This window comes from Apteryx rowi, unplaced genomic scaffold (assembly GCF_003343035.1).
Source record: "Apteryx rowi isolate R43461 unplaced genomic scaffold, aptRow1 scaffold_30, whole genome shotgun sequence".
Lineage (NCBI taxonomy): Eukaryota > Metazoa > Chordata > Aves > Apterygiformes > Apterygidae > Apteryx > Apteryx rowi.
Window position 1 is genome coordinate 1,475,425 of NW_020449419.1, and position 23,668 is coordinate 1,499,092.

Below are 23,668 nucleotides of genomic sequence, written 5' to 3' on the forward strand. Positions count from 1 at the left end.
GGAAAAACACACAATTCATGCTGAGGCACCTCTGAAAAATATCGTATAGATTAAGCTTGCTCCTAAGTATCGGCATTTTTCTAATGGCAAATGAGAAATGCTTCCCTCAGAAGGAAGGGCTGTATAGAGTAATATAGATGACATATTCCTGCTCAAAATTTCAAAGGCTTTTCAGAGAGTTCTTTTAAAAACCCTTGGCATGAAAATCTTGGATTCAGTGCACTTGTTTCTTTTCTGTGATATGATCTTTTAGGCTTTCAGTTCATTCTCTCTGCTGTGAGAATTTGAATGTATTTAAAAATAGTAATGTAATATTGCATGTTTCTGTATTATATCAGGATAGTCTCTTTTACTGTATAGTTTTATACATGTATACAAAGGAAAGCAAATAAGCTACAGAAAATCTTATTTTGCTAATTTCAGATAAAAATATGTCCTGTCTTGCATTTAATTTTTAAAGTAACTATAATTTTAGGGAAAACAGTGCTTACACTCTGAAGTGATTTTTTTTTTTCCTTTGACAGACTGTTACAGAAAAGCACAAAATGAATGTACCTGAAACTATGAATGAAGTTCTTGACATGTCTGATGATGAAGGTATTAAAAAATAAAAAATTCCTTGTGCATATTTTTCAGCCTTTCCTTGTTATAAGGAGAGTTTGTTTAAAAAAAAAAAAGTATTAGTTGTATATCATCTTTGCACACCCGTTATTGTTTGATGTTGATTGTTCTGTTGACATATTGATAGCCTATGTTTTATTTAATTATTTTGTTTATTTAAATCATGCAGTTCGTAAAGCCAATGCCCCTGAAATACTCAGTGATGCTGAATATTTGTCAGATGTTGAAGAAGGTATTTGTGCGTTTTTGTATTGCAGTGATATTTAACTTAAGTGTCTTCCTTTTATTTCATCTGTAATCCTTCAGATAATTTTTTCATATTATCCCACTAACAACAATTTTTGCTTTAATTAAGAATGCTTTCAAAAAGTCTTTGAGCTATTGCTGATAATCCTCTAATTTTGTCTTAATCTCTCACTCCCAATTTTTTACTCAAATTGCTTCCTCTGTCCTGGGATACTCGGTCCTTTTGCTGCTGCTTCTATAAAGGAGAGAACAGATTTATGGTTGTAAYTGAAAAATTAAATATCAGAGAAAAGAGTCTAATATAAAAAAAAGTTTGAAGAAATAGCTGATGGTGAAAGCTAACAGCGGAAGGAATGTGATTGTATTTAGAAAAAGATTCACGACGTGGATTCAGCACTGGAATGATTGATTTAAATTGGTGCTGAGCCCTTAGCCTTGAAAAAAGTAGTTTTGGGGTGAAAAAAAGAAACGTGTATAGACATCATATACAGTAAAACCACATCAGATTACGTTTGTCCTGTATAAAGAGGACCGTGTACTGTACTTGAAACGTTGGTGTTCGTTAGGATTGGAGGACATGCCCTGTAGCTGAGATTTCATCTGTACCGTTCTGCAAAGTGGCGCGAAATCTGTGGCAGTAAGCCCCCAGGTTTCCAGCCCCCGTAAGTCAGCCTCCCGAGCTCTCCGGGCTCGCGGGACGCCTCCGTGCCCGTTAGGGTTGGCAGAGCTTCGGTGCTCCCCGAGCATTTCTAACCTTGCTGCAGCAACTGCTCCCCTTTCCCCTGCCCGCATCCCCTGTCAGGTCAAACCTTCCTGTCCTGGGTGGGCCGAGGTCTGGCGCGTTTCGCCGTGCAGAGCTGGAAGGTGCCACAGCGTGATTAGGTCCCCAAACCAAATCCAGAAGCAGGAAGGTCTGAGTTTATGGAGAGAAGAGCACCAGTGTGCTGAAGGCTTTTTGGTTTGTCCCTGTTTGCTTGCATTAGAGCTGCAATTTTTTCTTCTCTAATAAGGAAAGTCAGTGACTGGCTTCAATTTTCTTGTGGTTGGTCCCTCTTTTTTTCATGCCTAGTAATATATTTACTTTTAATTTTTATGGCATTGCAGCAATAAGGAGTAGAAACTATTTTAGCTAGGCTCATTGTATTTAACTCGTTTAATTCATGCATTCAGGCTTTTCTTTTGTTTTCAGTTTGTCACTGTGCTCCCATTGCTGCATTTCCAAGTGGATAATGTTCTTACCATCCACCTATGTTTTCAAAATAACTTTTTTAGGCTATTGTACTGCTCAAAATATCCTGCTCAAAATATAATACAGTGTTATTGTAACTAACCGGAACATTGATGCACAATAGTTATGTTAGTTAATAGAGCAATAACTATGGCTTTATCCCATTGCACACTGAGGAGCGGTACAGCTGAGAAATGTTCATGTATGGAATCATAATATCAGAGCCTAAGATGTAAAACATGGCTTTAATGCATGGCATCATCTGTTAAGGCCAAATGCAATGCCTGAAGCTATGTGGAAGGTTTTTCTCCAGTTACTAACTCTCACTTTAACAAAACAAATGAAAAAAGAAAGAAAGCTGCTTAAGAATATAGGAAATATGACCAGTTCCTTACTAGAGAATATATTATGCAAACATGTTATTACTAGGGGAGTTAAGAAACTGGTTTATATATAACAAGGTCATTTTCAAAGCGTAACTCTGAACAGGAGCTCTCAAATCAAATAATAATAGGTATTAATCCACACTGAAGCATTCCAATGTGCAAGGCATGCAATGAATTACAAGGGCTTGAGGTAGCAATCTCTGGCCCATCTCCCTTTTATGTCTTCCACATCAATAAAGTTTACCAATGCCTTTCGCCACAGCTCCTCGACGTTAACAGGGTATTTATATACAAAGCATCCATTTATGCTGGTGGAAACAAATACATTCAAGATGGTGAAGCAGCCTGACAAATCTCATTGCCAGGGAGCTCATTTCCAAGTGAGAGTAGGGCACGGTTTTACCTCCCAAATCCAAGCTCTCCCTCGCTCCCTTGAAGCTAATGTCATCAGCCAAGCTGTTCAGTGAGACTGACTTATTTAATAACTTCTCAACAAGCCACAAACCTCAAGGAGCAAATACCCACTTCGGAAAACTCTCTCAAGCCAAGTCTAATCGTAAGAAAAACTAAAGGCTTGGAAACTAGAGTCTCAGAGCTCAGAGACAAATGTCAGGAAAAAGTTTCCTTGTATTTGTGTCTTGCTGTGCCTGCTAAATAAGCATTTACATGGAAATTGCGTAATATCTCTTCCCTGCGGAGGACAGTTTGGTTTGGAGTCAAACTGGATGAGAAGGGAGATTCTCTTCCTTTTCCTTGACTAGTCTGGACATTCTGCCCAAATGAGGTTAAGTCCTGGGAAGCTGCTGCCCTGTAAAAAAGGAAAAAAAAAAGAAAAAGAAAATAAAGGACATTAGTTTGAAAGACCTGAATGTAATTCATGGGAAGAAAATGAAGGCTCATGTTCTTACATAGGAGAAAGTTTGTGTAGGAATATAAAATGTTCCTGTTTCCTTTGCACACTAAACGTGCTCCACTTCTTTCTTCTTTCTTTCTCTCTTTTTCTTTTTTTTCTTTTTTAAGAGATTTCAAATCTTATAAATGTGAAACCTGAGACTGCAAGAACTGGGTCTTTCCTCTTACCATCTCCAGATGCAGACTTGCATCCCACATCCCATGCAACTGCCGGGCGCACCAGCGAAGCACCCTGCAGCTGCGGGGCTGGTAGGGAGCAGGGAATCGATGCTGAAGCACAGCTCAAGTCTTGCCTTAGCTCAGCTCTCGCAGGGGTCTCCTTCCTGGGCAGCCGCACGCCCAGCTTGGGTGCATGGCTCCCGGCAGAGGCACGCGCCTTAGCCTCATTGAGGGAGCAGGAACTGCTGCCGCTCTCGTCGGTGAGACGAGACAGTAATTAGCTCTGCCACAGTGACCCCCRAAAGCTATTGCTGCAGTACTGGGGGCTAAGGGAGAGCAAGCGAAGGAAGCTGATGCAAAGAGGGGTCAAACTATGTGAGTGGGGAAGGAGAAAAAACAGTTTGGGTGTTGAGAGTTTAGACACTATTTGTCAAGAAACACTTAATGTTGGCTTTTAATTTTTTTCTTGGGTCTTCAGTAGATAACAGACTTTTTGGTGTAGGTAAGGACACAGTTTTAAACCCATTTAATGGAGATTCCTATCTCAGTGGAAGTAAGTGCGATGCTAATCAATCCCTGGCAGATTAGGCAGATGTCCTCATAGGACATGAGCTCATACCATTTGATCCCTGAGTAGGTGCCAGGATGCTGCAGGGACAGCTTTTAAGAACGCTTATGGAAGTCTTCATGAACATCTTCTTTCTTCAACATGTAATGTATTATGAAGGAAGCAATTGATCATTTTAGGAGGGCTTGCTTTATTATATTTTTATGCTCAGAGTTGTCTGAGGTTTTGTCTCCATAACGTTTTACAGCTCTATAAAAGTTTCAGTGGTTTGGTGTTGGCATTTCTCCATATGTGTGTGAAACCAGACCCTTGGGTACAAACAGGAGCATCCTCCTCTTCCATGGGGCTGTGCCTGTTCTACCGTCAGAGAGGTCTGGTCAAACTGTGATGGGGGAGTGGTGAAAGCTACAGTCATCTCTAGCAAAGCCAATGACAAGTGCCCCCTTGGATCCCAGATTATGATTAAATTTTATTTGGGGATTTCCCAAGCCCCATGATGCCTTCTCTTCTGGTGCCAGAGAGCCTCTATTTCTCACTGGCCTCTGCAAGAGCACCTGAAATGTGCTCTTGCAGTTCCCAGCTGTGTAAGTATCAGACAGAAACCGAGTGGCCCAGCAGAGCTGGAAAAATAGTCCTTTGCTTGCTGCTAAGGAGACCTTAGTAAAATTGCCTAGCAGGACTTGATGAAAACTGAGACACCCTCATCTGTAATACTGCTTGGTATCATAGTGGAACTGGGAAAAGCATGGGAAAAGGTGACAAAGTTGGTTAGAGGTAGGAAATAGCTTCTACAGGAGAAGAGACTAAATAGACTAGGACTGTCTATCCCAGAAAAAAACGTTGAATGAGCGATAGGTTAGAATGTATGAAATAACGGGTGGTAAAGTGAATAGAGACCGGACTGCTTGCTGCCTCCTCCCCAATTACCAGAATAGGGGGCATCAGGTGAAACTAGGAAAAGGCAGATTCAGATCAAACGAAAGGGGATGATCCTCACCCTGCGCATAGTTGAGTTGTGGAACTCCTTGCACACCTGCGTCCTCGATGTGGGGAACGCAAAAAGTTTGCACGAGCTCAACATGTGATTGGAGGAATTTAAAGAAGAAAAAAATACCCATTCAGTGCTATATAAATCTCCTGTGGGTTTAGAAAATCCGCTTTGAAATCACTGCCAGCCAGAGGTTGTCCCGGAGGACTTCCACTGTGTCACGTTCTTGTACGCTGGGCTGCTGCGGGCGACAGGACACCCTCGGTCACGCGGGCCTTTGCTTGGACCTGCTGCAGCCGTTCTCGCGTGCATTTTGAACGGGGTCCGGTCCTGTGGCTTTCAGGGGGTGTGTGCGTGTTGTGTGTGTGTGTTGTGTGGTGTGGGTGTGGGTGTGGGTGTGTGTGCAGGGGGAGGCGCCGCCCCCGCGGCCCCGGCCCCGGCGCGCTGCACCGCGGCATCGAATTACGGCAACCCGACACCGTGGCGGCGCCCCTATTTACACACAAATAGCTCGGGTGCCTGCACGGATGTCACCAGCCACGGGCTTGCCAGGGAGCCGGTAATCCAATCAGCAGAAGCTTTAAAGGGATGTCTGCAGAGTGATTAAACAGGGTTTTTTTTTATTTATTTATTTTTTGTACTTCAAATAACTGTAGTCATTATTTCTCGTTTTGTTTCGTATTTGAAAAGAACTTTGATCCGAGTTGAGAGGACAGAGATGCACATGCCCTAAAATACATACGAAGAGATCAGGATGTTAAGAAGATCTCAGTTGTTGTGTGGAAAGCGAATATGACCCACAGGGATTAGTTTGCTTGTGCTGGTTTGGAGATTAACTCTAAATCACTGCTTAAGGACTAATAGGACTAATAGGAATTCTTGGAAACATCAGGGAAAAAACTCTTATAGACCAGACTGGTGAAAATGGCTTTCCAAAACAGTAAGACTTTTTAAAGTTTAACTCTATATATAATGTTTCTGTTTCTGGTTTTTTGATGCTTTATGGTATACTATGAACATCTTAGCTTTTAACTGTTACTTAAAATAATCACTGTTGCTGGGTTGCAGGAGAAAGTTGGACTGTTTATTTTGCTGTTCTCAAAGCAGTAGCCGAAAGGGTATTTTTGGAATTGATTGTTAGTTTAAAACCAGAGCTCGCCTGTGGTTTCCTGAGCGAAGTGAATGGCAAGTAGTCTGAACTCCACTGAATGAAAGAATTGGAACAATACAGCCGAGTTTTTGGAGGCACTTACCTTTGAGGATAAGCTCTTAAACTTCTCTCCTGTGCAACGTTTACATGCCTAGAATATGTTCACAGCCGGGCAGGGGAGTGTGAGCGCAGACACGTAAGGGACTTGCAGGAAGCTCCCTCCGCTCGGCGTTGCAGAGGGAACAGGGGGGGRAAAAAAAAACAAACCCACAGCCGCATAAGGCATATTTTCGACTTGCTCTGTCAGTGCAGGAATGTAGGTTTTTGGTATGATGTAATGGTATGCAAATGCTCGTAGCGAGAGCCAACTGCTCGCTTAACCCTTCACAGCAGCTGCCTTCCTCTCTGCAGGCTTAACTTTCCTTACTTTCATTTTTCTAAAAAAACTAATCTTCTACTTCTCTGTTAACATCCACGTGTCAAATATATCTGATGCATTAAGAGGGGTTAACAGTATTAGTTTGGTGAATTCGGAGCATTGAATTCCTCGGTGCATGGGAGCACTTATTTGGCGAAATGCTTTGTTCTGCTCCTGTTGATGTTTTTGTCATGCCTTCACTCCCCCAACAAGCTGTGTAATGAAGAGACTTGATAAAGTATTTGCCTTATCTTAATAAACTGATCTGCTTGGGGGTGGGGTGTGTAAAGCAGTTCATAAAACTGCGTTCTTAAATTCAAACTTGCAAAACTTACCGAAAAATATCGAAGGTGGGCCTCTCCTTTTACTCAGGGGCCATTCAAGCTTGCTGCACTCTTCAATACTAATGGGCAAACAGACTGTATTTCAAGGCTAATGTTTTTAGCACATGGAATGACCCAACTTTAATTTGTCAAGTGGGGCTCCTTGGTAAGGAAAGAAAAGGTGCTTGCAATGATGCAAAGTGCAGAAAAACCCTTTAGCTCGCTTAAATAAATGGGCACAAGTCATCCGTCGTATAACTTGATTTATTGGATTTATGTCAAGGGGAAGTTTTGCCCTGTACGTTTGCTCCTATGAAATGATTTTCTCAGACCTGTTCAGAGGGCGGATAACTGACGTTGTGTATGGAAAGAGCCTGCGGGAGAGCGGGGGTGCCAGGATTGATTACTTTTTGGCAAGCAGGGAAAGGGCGTTATGAATTACTGAGCACACAAACTTTTACAATACGTGTAGCTCCTGATTTCAGCTTGACTTTTGTACTGGCAGGTGAGGATGCAATGACAGGTGATACAGACAAGTATCTCGGACCACAGGACCTAAAAGAGCTGGGCGATGATTCTTTGCCGGCTGAAGGATACATGGGCTTTAGCCTCGGCGCCCGTTCCGCCAGGTACTGTATTTGCTGCTTCTCACAGTTGTGTGCCACCGCAGTTGGAAACTTTTGCAAACCAAGTGCATTATTTCACACAAAGCTGGAGTCTATTTTGAAGCGAATTAGAGGGGGTGGACTTCCGTGTTATGATAATACTGTGTGTTTAAAGCATATGTTCATTGCTGTTTTGTTTCATATTCTTTATTCATGTTGGCTTCTTATGGCAATGATACAGAAAATTAGCTATTCATTTTTTCTGGTATGTGTTCATGCTCTGGACATCTCAAAGGAACCTCTCGGCTAGCAGTTTGCAACCTCTCTAAAAACTAATCTAGAACAGCTAGCAAAAACAAGGTCCTTTTCATTGCTGTCACATTGATACTCACATCTGAGTATTCCTTAATGGCCTAATTTAACAGAAGAATGTAAACACCAGAAAAACTGAATGACAATCATTTGGCTATTTTAGCGCTTTTATTTCTTTAGAGGTTACCAGTGAATAACCAAACAGAGAGCTAATATTAAAGAACAAAATCCCCAAATAAAAAAACAGTACAAAAGATGTACCCTAAATTGGTTGTAGGGTTTCATTTGACAGGAAACAGATTGCGTGTTACAAAAAATAGGCTAAAGTTTCTGTGAGCCCGATATAACACTGTAGATCTAATGTAATGTCTGACTACTGTTGATTTCAACTCATGTGTTTCCAGATCAACGTTTTAGACTTTTTTTTTTAAATATTGCTAAAGCCTGCACTGTGCATTGCTCAAAACAAATAAAGCTGTATGAGCAGAGATTACTTCCACAGTTGTGGATTTGCAATGTGTTTACTGACAGTTGAATTGTACTGAAGCTAATAATTAAACCTCATAAGCCGGAGCCCTGAGGACTTTTTCCTATACGGTAGTTTAAAGATCTGTTTTAAAAAGTGATTTCATTGTCTAACTGTGAATGGCAACTCCCATAAGGTAAAGCTTAGATGTCTACCCTTCAATCTTGCTTGTTATGGCTCTCTTAGAAATGCAAGCACGCAGTGTAAATTTGCTTTTTAGTAATGCCCAGCCATGTTTTGCTTCACTTACGATTCTTAGGTAAGTTAATAAGTATTTACGTGATAATACATGTACGAGGAATGCCAAAGTGCTCTTAAAATAGACCCTTAGCTGTAAATTCAGCAAAAGGTATTTGAAGGGAGAATCTTATGCCTTTGCAAAGTTAATTAACAAGGCTAACATTCAATTTTTAAACAGAAATTGGCATGAGCAAGGCCATCATTCAGTGCTATCAGTTTGTGGTAAATTCTGAAGTACTGCAGAGAGGGGGGCGAATGCGGTTTGTGTGCAGAACTGGGCTCGCTGGTTCACAGGACACATTTTACTCATTACGGGACTCTTCCGGCACATGTCTAAACTCTCACTGCATGAGTGGGAGAGCAGGATTTCACAATCCAGATCTGTTAGGTAGATCTGAGTGTTCGACTCTATTTTCTTTTCTTTGAGAAAAATCTAATGTTCCCATGCTTTTGACTTTAGCAGTGCCATTACTCTTTGTTGCTGCATAGCTCATTTTTTACATTGCATATATGTTATGCTCAGAGGAGACAAATACAGCGTTTTTCATAGCAAGTATTACATTTAGCAAAAAGTACTCTGTGAATGTTTCTTACTACTGATTCTGAGTGTAACATTAAGAAATAAGCACATTAAGTATGTAAATCATCCAGCCATAACATCTTGCTTTTCCCGTCTGATTCTTTGCTTTCTATTTCTCCTGTTTCTTTTCAACTGTAAATTGCTTAGTCCAAAAGTCAGGTAAGAAGGCATGGCATCGTGTTACATCTTTCTGCTGCTGCCATTGCTCATCTTCATTTTATTCAGCATTGGAAAATGACATGCTTTTTAATTTTATTTATTTATTTATTTATGATTGGGGTTTGCTCAGCATTAGAGAGTATTCCTCTGTTGTTGTAACAAATATAACTAGATTTTTTATACCCTTTATCATGTAGGAGTCTGATTAACATATGCCTACAGTATGTGATAAAGATCCCAATTCTGCTTCTAGCACACGGAGCAACGTGTGCTAAGGGACTAGAAAAGTTCTATTAACAACTACAAAGTGCATGAAGCAAGCTGTAGAGTTTTGAGACTGAAAAATGTTACTAGTTTAAAAGTGTAATAGTTTGTTGGATGTTGCTTTTTATTAGTTTTATTTTTTGTCACGTAGAAAGCATGTCTAGACCTGCAGCATGTTTTTAGCACATACCATAATGTATCTTCCAGGGTTAAGTGTAACACACTCCTACTTTGATTTAATTGCAACACATTCAGAGTGATCATAGTTAATTTCTAAAGAGTCTAACATCCACAAAATAGCTCCCCAAAGCATTGGAATCTGTATTTAATCATCAAGAAGCAAATTTCTTTTCTTTCCTCTTCTATTTCAAAGTTGTTATCCTTCTGTTCTAACTAGGAGTAAGTGAATAACTAGGGTGTTTATAACAAAGTTGAAAGTGGTTCAGGCACAAAGAGAGAACAACAACACAGAAAATTTGCTCTTTCTTAAACCTGATTCAGCAGTCTGAGCCATATGGGCAGACACCGTAACCTACCCACAGCTCCACCAGGACCTGCCCTCATGGGTCGTCTTGCAAGATCAAGGCATGTAGACATTTATCAGAGTTCACCTAAATATTTGAATACGCTGTTCCGGTTTTATTCTAAAGCCACAGCATTACTGCCAAAGCAGTAAACATCCGTTGGTTGTTGTTTATGCATAAGATAGGGAGGGGGATAGAGTCAACTATTATTCCATTTTTTCCCTTCCCTTATATTTATCTCATAGATGATGTATATTTTGCCATCTTATGCTATGCCCTGGAAGTTGCATGTATTAATTTTTTTATTTTTATTTTTTGTTCATCTCATTGTCATCTGCACTTTCTGTGATAAATGGTAAATACAACAGCCTCCGCTCCTTCAGTTCGGATAGGTCCTACACGCTGAACAGAAGTTCTTATGCCCGAGACAGCATGATGATCGAAGAATTGCTGGTACCGGCAAAGGACCAGGTATGTGCTGCCTCTCTGCCRCCAGGTGTTCATGCTTCATTTTAATAGGGGACAATATTCTGCAGCGCTCACCCGTGTTTGCAGGGGCTATCACTACTCTACTAACTATTGAAAAGGGAGAAGAAAGGAGCTGCAAGTAAGAAGTGATGGGTTCACTGCATTATGAGCTTGATCCTGCAAGAAGCAGGGTGGTCTGGTCCCAATCCAAAGAATCTTTAAGCACTTGATTACATTTCTGAATGCAGAACTCTTCTTTGAAGTCAGTGGGAGTATCTGTGAGCTTAATGTTACATGTATCCTTTGAGTGCTTTGCTGAGCTGGGACCAATGTCATTTACACTAAGCAACCTTTGTCTGTAGCATATAAACCATGGATTACATTCATCCATTCTGTCTACATGTAGGACTCCAACTGCTGTCCTTATTTTTTTACCCTTGGGAAGAATTTGGCCTTGTAAAGATTAAGCTATTGTGCACAAACCAGTTATGTATCTTCCAAATGTTTGTGCAATGACTAATACAAGAATAGCAGAATCTTTTGCCCTGATTATGGCGTGGGAAAGTCATTCTAAAAGTTAATGCTGGTGGTGGTAGGGTGCTGTATGCTTTCTTTTGCGGGTTCCTTCAGTGTTTGCTTGGTAGACTTGTTTCAGATTTTCAAATCTAATTGAATTTCTCAAGAAGAGTTTCTTAATACACAGAAGCCAGAGATCTGCTAGGAAGCTGAATAAAAATCCACATAAAAGTCTTAACTTGGGAGTTAAAGGACGGCAGAATGGTGCTGTTCATGTCCTGGAAGAGCATAAGATGGACCATAATGAAGCAGAAGTATTCTGCTGCCCTTTTCAGAGGTACATTTCAGCAGTGGCAAGTATGCCTGCACAGGGAATTATTGAACTCAGAGGAGGTTTTCATCAGGGAAAAAGTTCACAGAGTGGGACTCTAGCATTTTAAACCTTAGTTGTATTAGTCTGTAAGTTCCAGTGTAGTAATTTGTTGCTTTTGTTTCTTTTGAAGTCAGAAAATAAAAGCTGCAACTATTGGCACTAGGAACAAGAGATGATATTTTAGAGATGAGAACTTCCAGTCACTCTCGTACTTCCTATCCCTAAACCTTCATAGAGGCTTCCTGAATTGATGGAAATTTCAGATGTGAGGAAGGCGCTCCAGTCTGAGAACACATTATGTTGTTGTATGATTCTGGCCATTTTTGTGATTACCATCAAAATAGATGGAGTTGATTTAGCAGCTAGGGAGTGTTTGATCAGATAGCATAGCGCTTGTTTTAAGTCTTGTTAAATAACTGCTGAAGGACATTGGTCAAACTGTACATCATTAACCTGTTTTGTATTACAAGCTATCACTAGAAAATGAAGAGTTACTTATCTATACATGGAGGTGTTGCAGCGACACCACATCACGCGCAAGACTCCAGGGCAATCGCTATGTTCTGTGCAAGTGGTCGTGGATCTCTGCTTTTTGGAGGATTTCTTGCCGTACTGGCTCTTGCACTCACACAGCAGCAAACATGGAGCCTTACAGTGCTGACCCTAGCAGTAGAGTGCAGGCTGTTTTCTTTGCATCTAGTCTTCATGTGTTTGGTGATTCCAGTTTTGTGATTGTGCAGTTAATTGCATTTTAACACTTGTTCAAATTGTGTTGTAAAATGRCAGTCAGGCTGGAGGCCTCACTGGCAGTCTAGTTGTAAATGTTATTTTAATCGTCTGGACAGACTTTAGGATTTTACATCTGCTGTGTCCAGGCAGGGATCAGGTATGGTGAGGGTAATTTGGGAAAGAATGTCAGTCCTAGTTCTGGGCTGTCTTAAGAGGTTAGTAAAACCATGGTCTGTTGAAAAACAAACCACAGCAAAGCACGAAATTATCCCCATGAAAAAGGGAGCCCAGCTAAAATTTTCAACTGTAGCTCCTGCAAACCTCTAGTCCTGACATAAAAATAACATCCGTCTTCTGGAGTTCCCGTGTTCTTCAGCCCAGTCCAAACATATACCGAAGGAAGGTGATGCACTTTACAACACTTTGGCTGAAGTGGGAAGAGTGTATTGGGGGACTGGGGGATGTATTTGCTCCCTTCCTCCCATCTCTCCCTCTGTGCATCTTTGGCCTTCCAGATAATTTCTGCTGTGGAAGTAAAAAGCAAGAAAAAATCTTGTGTTCCATCTTGTCTTCCTTGTTCCAGGAAGTCATAGGAATAAAGTTCATTTTGGGTCAAACCCAATATCCTAAGTCCATCTGGAAACTGATAGAAGTTAGGGCAGTTTGGGGATATCACACAGCTCTGAAGAAGTGAGCCACTGCCTATCTGCATGTTCAGTTTCTCTTCTTGTTTTAAAGCTTAGACTTATATTCAGTTCRTTACAGTAGCAAAGTCTCAGAGTAAGGGGAATTAGTTTTACCATAAATATAAGTACATAAAAGAGAAGGGGCAGCTGGCAACCTCTTGACCAGGTGGAATTAGAAGATCTCCTGACCGTCTCTTCCCAAGTTCACCAGGAGACAACCTGGAAATCTGAGAGCCGCCTAATGAGGAAGATTTGAAACCACTTTACTGAACCTGGCTGCCAGCATGATACACTGGGTCCTTGAGGGGAGTTTCTAATACTCCCTGAGAAGCTGAGAAATTCTCCATTGTTTGCGTTCGCTACTTTATTGCTGACCCTATTCAACAGGGAAGACCGAGTGTCCAGGCCATACTGTGACTCACAGACCTGCTTAGAGCAGAGTTAAAATTTCTGTGTCGTTATGTGCTACCATGGACGCAGCAGCTCAGTCCAAATCTGAGTGACTTCTTCTATGGAATAATTTACATTAGCCTCCGAGTTTCCATCGGCCAAAGGCAGGATGAATCAGGCTGTCCGTTACCTAGCAGCTTGCTGAATCTCTGCTGTCCAGATAAATTCTTCTGGGAGAAAGCATAAATTCTTCTGTTTGCTGAACTCTGATATTACACAGCCTGGCTGCTTAGTTATGCAACCAGCAGCATCCTTGCCAGCAGAAATGTCAGAATTTTTATTCATGTGTTTGCATCAAACCACACCACGCCCTAGAGCGATTTCAGTCACAGAATTTTGTATGTTCAGTCTCCCTCAGTCCAGGTAGGGAATGCTGTGGCCTGAGCAAACACAGGATGTATCCTGTGATTTGGTACTGTAGATGATGTACCAGCTTCTGGACTCTCACACTGCAACTTGCCCAGAAAGATTTCTTTGCCTGCCTGGAAAATCCAGCACTTCAGCAGATCAGCAAAATGAGGTCAACAGATGTCTGCTGCTTGTGAGATCTGTTTGTCTAGCTATTAACTTTTACTAGTCTGTTCCTCTTCCAAAATTATTGGATGCAGACTTTGTGCTTTTGCTGGCTGTAAATATCTCYGAAGGATCTGTTTGAAGGCACTTTGTCAGAAAGAAATGCACCGAACGTGTAGTCACCTGATGTATGGAGAGTGTGTCAGTGCAGAAGCGTAGACCAAGGAAGCCTGTGTATACTTGTAAGCAGCCTTACAGCAAGCTGGGGGCATATGGTAGTGTCTCTATCTAGTGTAGGTTATTTTAGAAAGATACTATTTACTAGGAAATTATGTGGCCCTGCATTGAGCTTTCTGTATCGCACTGTTGAGCTTTAGCATTTTTCATCTGTTATAGCAAATGTGATCCCACATTTATCTGTTGACATATATGYGCTGGGGCATGCTCGGACCTCAGTGCAGTGACGCTCTTGTGGCTCAGCAGGCATTTGAATGACAAACACTAAATTGCATTGTCCCCCTTTTTATGTATTTCTTAAAAAAATCTTTGTTATGATGATGATCACTGGGTAATGGAATAAATGTGGCTATTTTTTATTTATCTCAATTTTTGCAACTTCTGAGACCAGCTGTCTGGATCTTACAGTGGTTGGTATTTAGAGTAGTTATGTACTCAGTAGGAGCTCTTATAAAGTTCGATCACTTGGAATAACAGAAATCCACAGAGTTGGCTTTTCTGCATTAAACTGTGGACTCCTCATGAAATGTGAAAGAATCCCTAGTGTTCTGTTGGAAAGAGTTAGAAAATTGTCTTCATTAAACTAAATTATGATCCATTTTTCAAAACAGTGCTAATTAAATCCACTGCTATTGCTTAACTACCATTGTTGTTAATGGCATTCATTTTATCTTTTATGTCTGATGCCCTGATGCATCTTTTGGTATTTAACACATGCAATRCTTTAGCAGCACATTATTACTGTGCTTCAGTTATGTGCCTTACAGCAGAGACTGATGGAAGACCCAAATAAAAGACTTGAGGTAGCAAAAAGAGGGAGCGTCAAAAGCCACGTACCACAGTGTTGCACAAATCACAGAGCAAAGTTGTACTCTGCAGATATTTTTATTGATCAGCAGTAAGTGATAATATTGATGGATTTTGGCAAAGCAAAACCAGGATGCTCATTTGAAATGCAAGAAATGTCTGAAGAAGAAAGTTTTTGGAAACCAGGGAGCAATAGAAAGGGTGTGAGTTCTGGCCAAGAGTGGAGCACGGTCTCGTTGTTTATCTTGTGGAAGCTTCTCGACAGAAGGACTTTTGTGTGTTTATGACTGGCTTTGTTGGATTTACTACTAATGCTGGTATTTCTATTCAAAATAATTCATCTACAGTACCTTTAGATGCCCATATATAAAACAATRGGTGGAAGTAATAACATTTCCCTGTGCAGAAACATGTATTTGGCTCAGGTTTGAATGGAACCCCTAGAATATAATTTGAAAACAGCCCATGAGGTTGTAGTCTTTGCAATGTATGAGGAAAAAAACCCCAGATATCACCACTTGCATTCTCTAGTCATATTTGCCTGTAAACAGAAAATAACTTCCTTAGGGGGGGACACTGACATCTTTAACACCATCCTGGGTGAAGATAGTCAGTATACTGCATGCCAGCATCTTGACTTAGTTTTGTTGACGTAACTTCTGGTTTAGAAGCTTTCATATCACCCTGCAAATACGGGCATACAATATTTGAAGATCTAATCTGTTTGATTTTCTAGGAAGAAAGGAACAAAGAACAAAAGAAAAAAAGAACGTGTGGCTAACATGACTTCTCTGTCACAGATCAAGAGAATTTATAGCATCAAAACTTGTTGCTGGGTGCAGGGTGTCTGCAAGTGCAACGCTACAACAAGAAACAAGTTACTTGTCACTGTGTGTCAGGCGGTGAAGTTAATTATAGCACCAATATGGCAGTACTTCACAGGGTTAAAACTATTTTTATGTAGAGGAGTTGGGACAGTAGCGCTCCAGAAAAGTAGTGCTCATGTTGGTTGTACATGTAGAGAAGACAAATTATACCCTTCTCCCACCAAGAGCTTGGTCGTGCATTCACAACTTCACTTAAACTCCTAATGAAGTTATTCACAGGTTCTGCTTGAGTAAGGCTCTATCAATGGCATTTTCTGTGTGGGACTGTTATGCTGCCTGTCGATATGGGGTAGGATTGCAGTACAAATGGAAATCATTTTTCAGTTTTTTTTAACCTTGCATATGTAAATGAAGATTGGAGAGATGGAGTTGTAGCTGAAGAAAGCAGCAAAACCAGGCAAAAAGGAAGTTTTTAGACATGTAGGATTAATTTGCGTGTGGATTCCAAATTTCTGTTATGGGATTTCCAGTAATTTAATGTCTGGGATATCAGTAGTGTTATAGAGAAAGGGGTCAGATCTAAATTTAATAGAATTTTGTTAACAAGCCTGCATTTAAGACCAATGTTTTTCCTGTTGATTTTAAATTTCAGTTTATCTTTTTATTTTTAAAGCACCTGACGTTTCCAAGGGAATTTGATTCTGATTCTCTCAGACACTATAGCTGGGCTGCAGACACCTTGGACAATGTTAACCTTGTCTCAAGTCCCATCCATTCTGGGTAGGTKGTTTAACAGATTTCCTTTGTCTTTAAATGTGCAAGTGTGTTGTTAGCTGAAGAATACAGCCTGCTGAAATGGCTGATAACATGCCTATTCCTGCTCCACTTGAAGCCAGTGGCAAAATTCATGCTGACTTCAATGAGGGTGCTTAATAACAGCAGTCAGGCTAAATTCTTGCATATCAAACCAAAACTTGCTTCTGTACTTAATTTTCTGAATGCCAAAAAAACTGTAATCCAACAGGTTTTCCTTTAATAGTCCTGTTTTGCTTTTTCTGTTGCTTACACTTTGCTTTTATGTGTCATAAGGTGATTTTAATTGAACTGTATTAAACTGTTTGGAACATAAAATCAGAGATACAATGTTATGCATTCTGTTCTTTCATCCCAGAAAATGGGGAACTTTAACCTCTTATTTTACCTCCAAACTCCTGCCTAGTCTCCAAAATCTGTATTTTGACCGTGATTATACTACTCATTTATTTACAAGGCATCACTGTAGTTGTGGTGCTTCTTGACAGTGCTGCTTAGAGTTGATTTAAATGCAGTAATAATAATGTTTGAATGCATATTGTAAAAATTTACAAATAAATGTGTAACTGAAAAGAATTGTTACATATGAGATTGTCTAGTATAAATATTTGTTGTATAACTTTCAACAAGGAGAGGGCATAAAATTTCATATCCCTTTTATTTTACTTCCCCATTTTGTGACTAATCACATTCTCGTAATGTAAATGAGACTAGCACAAACCAAAGCATTTCAGTTCCACGATAACACCAAGTCCCACAAATCTAAAACTACAGTCCCACGATACATGTCAGCACCTGCTTCAGCTGACTAGAACTCTAAAGCAGTGGATTTTTAGGTCCTGATCTAATAAAACACTACATATGGGCAATGCTACAGCTGAAATGTCCAGAGATTCAGAATGAAAAGCTGACATCTGTTTTTTATCAGAGAAAGGTAGGTAGGCGAAAGACCTCAGAGAGCAAGTAGTTCACACTTTTGCATGATGGCAGGGTAATATGTAGTCAAACCGTTCCTGAAATATGCTTAATTTCTTCTTAGTCATTTATAATAAAGGATATTTTATAGTCCCTCAACTTCAGTTGGTCACTATCCTTTGTTACAATGTTTCTTCCCCTGATACTGAACGTAAGATTTCTTTGCCGCAAATTACGCCTCTTTCTTGCCCTACCCCACATAGTCATGGAGAACATCTTACTATTATAATAACAAGAACTTTTTATATGTTGGAAGGCATGTCATCTTCTCTTTTATAGACTCCAATGTCCCAGGTCCTCCACACTTACCTCCTAGGTCATGCTTTCTCCAAATCTCACCTCATTCTTGCTGACGTCTTTTGGCTCTCTCCCCTGTTCAACGATAGCTTATTTCTAAGCCAGCTTGGGCACCAAGCCCCCAAAGAGGTGTCATCAGTACTGGGTAGGACAGAGTTGTTATCTTTGCTGACACATGACACACCTAATCTTAAGAAATCCCAAAATGAGAATTATCATTTTGGTAACTGCAGCTTCTGTTTGATTCTTGTTTGTAATCTGCTAGAATTCCTTGATTCTCTTCTGAAATTCTGTGGCCTAGGTATTTATTCTGTACTTTGTGTTTGGGTCTTTGATTTCTTCTTCCTGTTTGCATGCATTTGTCTTTACTGTATTTCATCTTGTTGACTTCAGAGCCTTTTTCCATTTTAGCAGGATAGCTTTGAATTCTCATCCTGTTTTCCAAAATGTTTTCAAAACTTTGTTCTGTCCAGTGTTCAAATCATGAACGAGAATATTAGAATAGTACCTGGCCCAGGACAGGGCACTCCAGTTGAAATTCCCTTCCAGTTCAATGGTAAAACACTAATGGTAGCTCTTTTGAGGTAACTTTTTAGACAGTTGTGCATTTACCTTATCTATACTATACCTCATTTGCCTAGTGAAATACAAATACATTACTTCCATACATCCACTGTGCAAGTTATCCTGTCAAAGAAGGAAACAAAATTAATTTGACACGATTTACTCTTGCCACGTGTGCTTCGGCTCCTTTTTGAGGACTGGTGAAGGCAGGAGGTGAGTTGTAATCTCTTTATTATGCTTCAGGCCTTACAGATTACTGGCTTGCTGTTAGTTCTTCAAGACAATTGCCAGTGGTCCCAAACCCCCAGAACACCTTACGTGAACGTAGGCTCTTCAGCATCCATTGCTTCAGGTCTGCTCCTTCTGTGGAGCCGTTCTGGCTAGCGTAGCGGCCGCCTCAGCTGCTGCCGAGTAGGCCATGGCGCAGGGGAGGAAGGCCAGGCTGGGCACCGCAGCTTCCGCCAGCGGGGACAGCTTTGCTGGCCTGCACATTTCTCTTCTGGCAAATAAAGTCCATCAGAACTGGTGCTGCGATGATTCAATTCCTTTCTTAGAAAAGCCGTATTGTTTTTCTTTTCTAACGTGGGCCCATATTATAATGTGATATTGTTTGGTTTTCCCTGTGAGCTTCATCTAGGGGCAGTAAGCAAATGTTCCCTTCCCATCTTTCAGTAGCTGAGCCCGTCTGACGCGCAGAGGAGAGTGACTTCTCTTGTCCTCTGCCTGTCTTTTCTGAAAAGCAGCTCTGTTTCTGCTTGTTCCCAGTGCTTTCCCCCCTACCCCGTGCCCCAGTCTTTCTGTGGCCGTTTGGCGTAGGTGTTGGAGCTGGGATCCCCAGGGCCAGCGATGCGCGTCACCCCGGGTCGCCGCGCGTGCCGGGGCCCCAGCCCGGCCTGGCGCGCTTTGCAGTCCTCAGCCTYGGCCCTGCAGGCAGGGCGACAGGGGGAGCAGCGGGTGCTCCCTTTGGGCTGCTCCTTTCCCCGTACCCGTCGGCATGAGAGAGCATCGGCGTTTGATCTCATTTTCTTAACCGAGTCAGAAGGGGAATTTTGGGAGCAGGATGTGGAGATCCAGCTGTGTATCAGTGAAAGGGGAAGAAAGAAGGAAATGTCAGTAATTTTTGACTCTTCTGTGTTTTTTTCTTCTTTAAGCTAATGCTTCAAGTTCCTCTTTCTGAATTCAGATAGGTTGTTTTGCTGACATATGTTTTGAACAGAGCCCATTGTAAGCAATACATTGAAATATGGCATGAATCTTGAGGTCTCTAGAAAGGTAGAGACCCTTTGGCAAAGTGGCCTTAAGCTTCTCAGAAGTGAGCTTACGTATGTATCTCCCCTAATTGAAATGTGGATGTGCTCTCTTCATGTTGCCTTTTTTTCACTTTTTCTGAGCCCAAGGAAAGAAATTAATGTGTAACATTAATGTGTAACATTCTTTCTCTCACAATGAGAAATTCAGAAATACTGCATGAGTCTTGCAAGGTGGCATACTTCAGATTAATCATAGTTTACTCCAACCTCCTGCAAGCATGCAAGAACTCATTTTTGAAAGTAATGTAAGGAATGATATAAAGACTTGATATTCTTTTCAAATGTCCTGCCATACATCTCTTTATATGTTATACTTTGGAAAATAAACTGCTATATAAAAGCACAAGAACTGATTTTCTGTGACACAGTGAAGCATGTTTTGGGAATTAAATAAACTCAAAGAAGTTCTGTTACCATAAATTCTCTATTGACCTAGGTAAATCACAAATGTTTTCTCCATTTCTCAGACATATCATGGACTTGTGTTGATTAATTAAGTGAACACTTCCTTTAGGATATTTTTTTTCCATGCGTAGCATATTTTATATGACAAAGCTCATGATATGTGAAGCAAAAGCCAAATCATTTCTGAAGTTGGCCTTCAAATGTGTTGCTTTTTGTTATTTTTCTGATTGTTACTTTTCCTTTGCGCTTATTATTGATATTTTCTGTTGCTTGCTTCTAATTATCTTATATTAATTTTTCCCATTTGCTTTCTAAATTATTTTGCAGCTATTCCTCTCCACTTCCCCAGTATGATTCCAGGTGATAATTCTGTGCTTTCTGTGAATCCTCATTTTGTTTTCTTTTTTCTTTTTTTTAACTCTTTTCCCACAGTCAGAGTGTGTGTAGATGTTTGTAGTGCATCCAGCCACATCCTCATCTTTTCCATGTATTCAAGTAGAAATGCTCACTAGCATTTAGCATTGTGTTTTAGAGATCATACTGTAGTATCCATTATTAGCGAAGTATTAATTTAGGTAAGCACCAGCTACTAATCCTTTTGATTGAAAATGCATGAAATACTGTTTGTTATTGTTTTAAATGGTAAGTTACTAATTTGAAAACTAAAAGAGTAAATAATTAATACGCTGTTGACAATGATTACTTGCAACGCCACCAGATAAAGGTAAAGGCTGATCTGCTTAGGGTTTTGTCTTCACTGAATGCTGCAGTGTGGTGCAGATGCACAAAGCTGGCTGCAAAGCTGGCCTAGCTGCTGTGGTGGGGAGTAGATTCACTCCCAGGGCTAATCTACCCTCCCTCTAAGTAGTGATATCAGCAGTGAGAGCTCCAGGTTGCCAAGGGTGGGCTGTTATCGGTGCCTGGTATCAAACCTGACTCAGCTGTCTCTGCACGACCTTGCAGTCTGTGATATAAACATACCTGAGAACTTGCGGCCAGGTTTTTGTAGGTACTTAGGTTTTAACTTCCATTGATTTTTGTATTAAGTCAGTTGATTTAGGTGCCTAGATGCTGTTGAAAATCCACTCTCTCATACCTGGGTCAATCAAGTTTGGATTCTTCTGACCACGTGTCTAGTTGCCCCAGATGTCCCCTACCAACACAGCACATCTTATCTGAGTGAAAGCTTTGGCTTTTCCATTTTTGCAAGAAATGAAAAACTTTTGTTAATTATGAGCTGACTTAACATGTGAGTAATCACGTGCATGATATGCAGCTCCCCAAATGAGCTCATTGTACCAAAGCAAGTGTCACATGTGCCTTTCCGGAGTCGCTGATGGATAGGCATTGAACGTATGTTCCAGCTGGCCACCTCTCTGCCCTACGTACTTCCATGCAGCTTGAAGTGGTCCCGTCTTCTCTGCACACCAAAATCATGGGCATTTTCAAAAGGCCATCAAGATACAACTACGACAGATTCCTTTCAGTATTTTCCCCTGCTGTGATCTAGGGCTCTGAGCCCCTGCTTAATATTTTACTTTGCTTTACAGTAAGTTTTAATGGCCTGTCTTGACCTCCCTTCACAGTGAGTTGGGAGCTGGCTCCTTGCCAGCTTTGAGGAGTACACCTGCCGTTGGCCTCTCCTTCCATGTGCCCGGTGGCATCTTCCTGATCCCATCGGGGTTCACCATCTACCATATAGAGCAGCTGCAGGGAGAAAAAGCAGCATAAACATGCCGACAGTAACGTAAGCATGCTGAGTAGTGCTCAGTGAGTAAAGGGGAGAAAGAAGCAAAGGCCCAAGCCCTCTAGAGCTGGCTTCTTTGCTTGTTACGGCCTTTTGTTAGCAAGCAGAAAACCGTTCGAGTCGAGAAAGTTTACTGACATAAAAGGTTTTGTGATCTATAAATATTGATTGCCATCACTTATATATTCTATAATTTAAAGGTTGAGAGTATTGTTTTTAACACACAGATCTAATATTTGTAGAAAATGTTTGGTTAAATATTCAGCAAAAATCCCGTTCCACTGAAAAATAATTGCTGTTGTGAGGAACTGGGATACCCTAGTGGCAACAGTCAGTTTTGTTCAGTAGTGTATAGTGTGCTTACCTGGGAGAGAAAGTTGGAAACAATTTATTTGTATGAAAACTACCTGTGAAATATGGTGAATTTTACTCCATGCTTTGGCACTGTAAAGTACCTGGACCACAGGAAAAGATCAGTTGGAGTTAGGTCAGCTCAGAGGACTGTTTCACCTCCCCTTTCTCCAGTGATTCTTTTTTTCTTTAGTTTGAGAAGGGAAACATGGCAGTTTATTTTTCTGTAATTCAGTTGGACAACTTTGCTTTCCTACTTAATATGTTTATATCTTGCTTCCATACGCACATGTCTCCTACAGACCACTAAATGCAAAGTTTTGATGACACTCTTGCTTTTGTGCAGTATTTCCCCTGCCCTGGTTGGCCAGGCTTCCAAATACAACTGGACTTTGCAGGACTGGCCAATACATGTCAACTGTTACTTCTGATATCCTGCTGTTATCAAAATCAAGTGCAACTGTCTTACATGAATTCCCATTCAGACTTCAGAGCGCTTGGGAGCTTTTTTCAAGAATCTTCAATCTCCCCCCCCCCCCCCGGATTGTTTGTTCTCACCTTTAGTTCAATTTACAGTAAGAAACCAGGAAATTGAGTGGATTCACCTGCTAATTACCTTAAGTTTTAGTCCTTAAGATCAGAAAGTTTTGGCAACAGCCTTGAAAACACAGCAGAGCTGCCAGCTGTGCCAGTGTCTGCACATCACACAGAAGGAGCAGACAAAAACGTGTTGGCACCAAGACTGAATTTGTAACTTGTGTCCCAGTTGATGCTGGCCCATTACCACATCTACTAGTTGAAGCCCAGTGGTAACCATGAAATTATATCGGATTATATTTGGGATTTTGACAGGGACAGCTTTAGGCAGAAGCAGAACAGATTTATACAGAGAACTGGAAGTGTCCACCTGGCACTTATATAGAAAGGGAAGCATCATTGCTCTAGTGAGAGAAGAGAAGGTATTTTGAAGCCCCAAAAGAGATCCCCTATTTGTGCTTAGCCTTAAAAGAATCTAGATGTTTGATCCCCTTAAATTGGAAGGATTTTTGCTGCAGAGTTTTGAAGGAGATTGAATTCTCTTGCCTGTCCTGGGAGTCCATTCCCCATTGCTGTCACTGGTTTTTTTTTGGTTAAGGACCATAACACTTCACGAATACAGCTTCTCACTATTTTGTAGAAGAAAAAAATCATGACTATTAATGGTAATTCTTAATATTCATTTTTTTCTAATAAAGAGATTTTTCTTTAAACCTACCAATTACCACTTAAAATATAATTTCTTCCCTTGTATTAATAAATGGAAAGTTATACATTGGAATGACACTGGAAACTGCAATATTTCATCAAATGTAGCTTCTTGATAAGAAATGCCATCTTCACAGAAGGGTAAT

At 40.7% G+C, this 23,668-nt stretch overlaps 1 protein-coding gene across 1 annotated transcript in view; it reads left to right on the forward strand.

The window, feature by feature from the left end:
• The window catches only part of ANK3 (ankyrin 3), a 207,430-nt gene that overhangs the window by 128,789 nt on the left and 54,973 nt on the right, over positions 1–23,668 (forward strand). Inside the window, exons 22-26 of the mRNA XM_026069950.1 lie at positions 525–597; positions 791–853; positions 7,505–7,628; positions 10,578–10,680; positions 16,489–16,595. Of these exons, the coding sequence (XP_025925735.1) occupies positions 525–597; positions 791–853; positions 7,505–7,628; positions 10,578–10,680; positions 16,489–16,595 (470 nt within the window). The remainder of the gene's footprint in view (positions 1–524; positions 598–790; positions 854–7,504; positions 7,629–10,577; positions 10,681–16,488; positions 16,596–23,668) is intronic.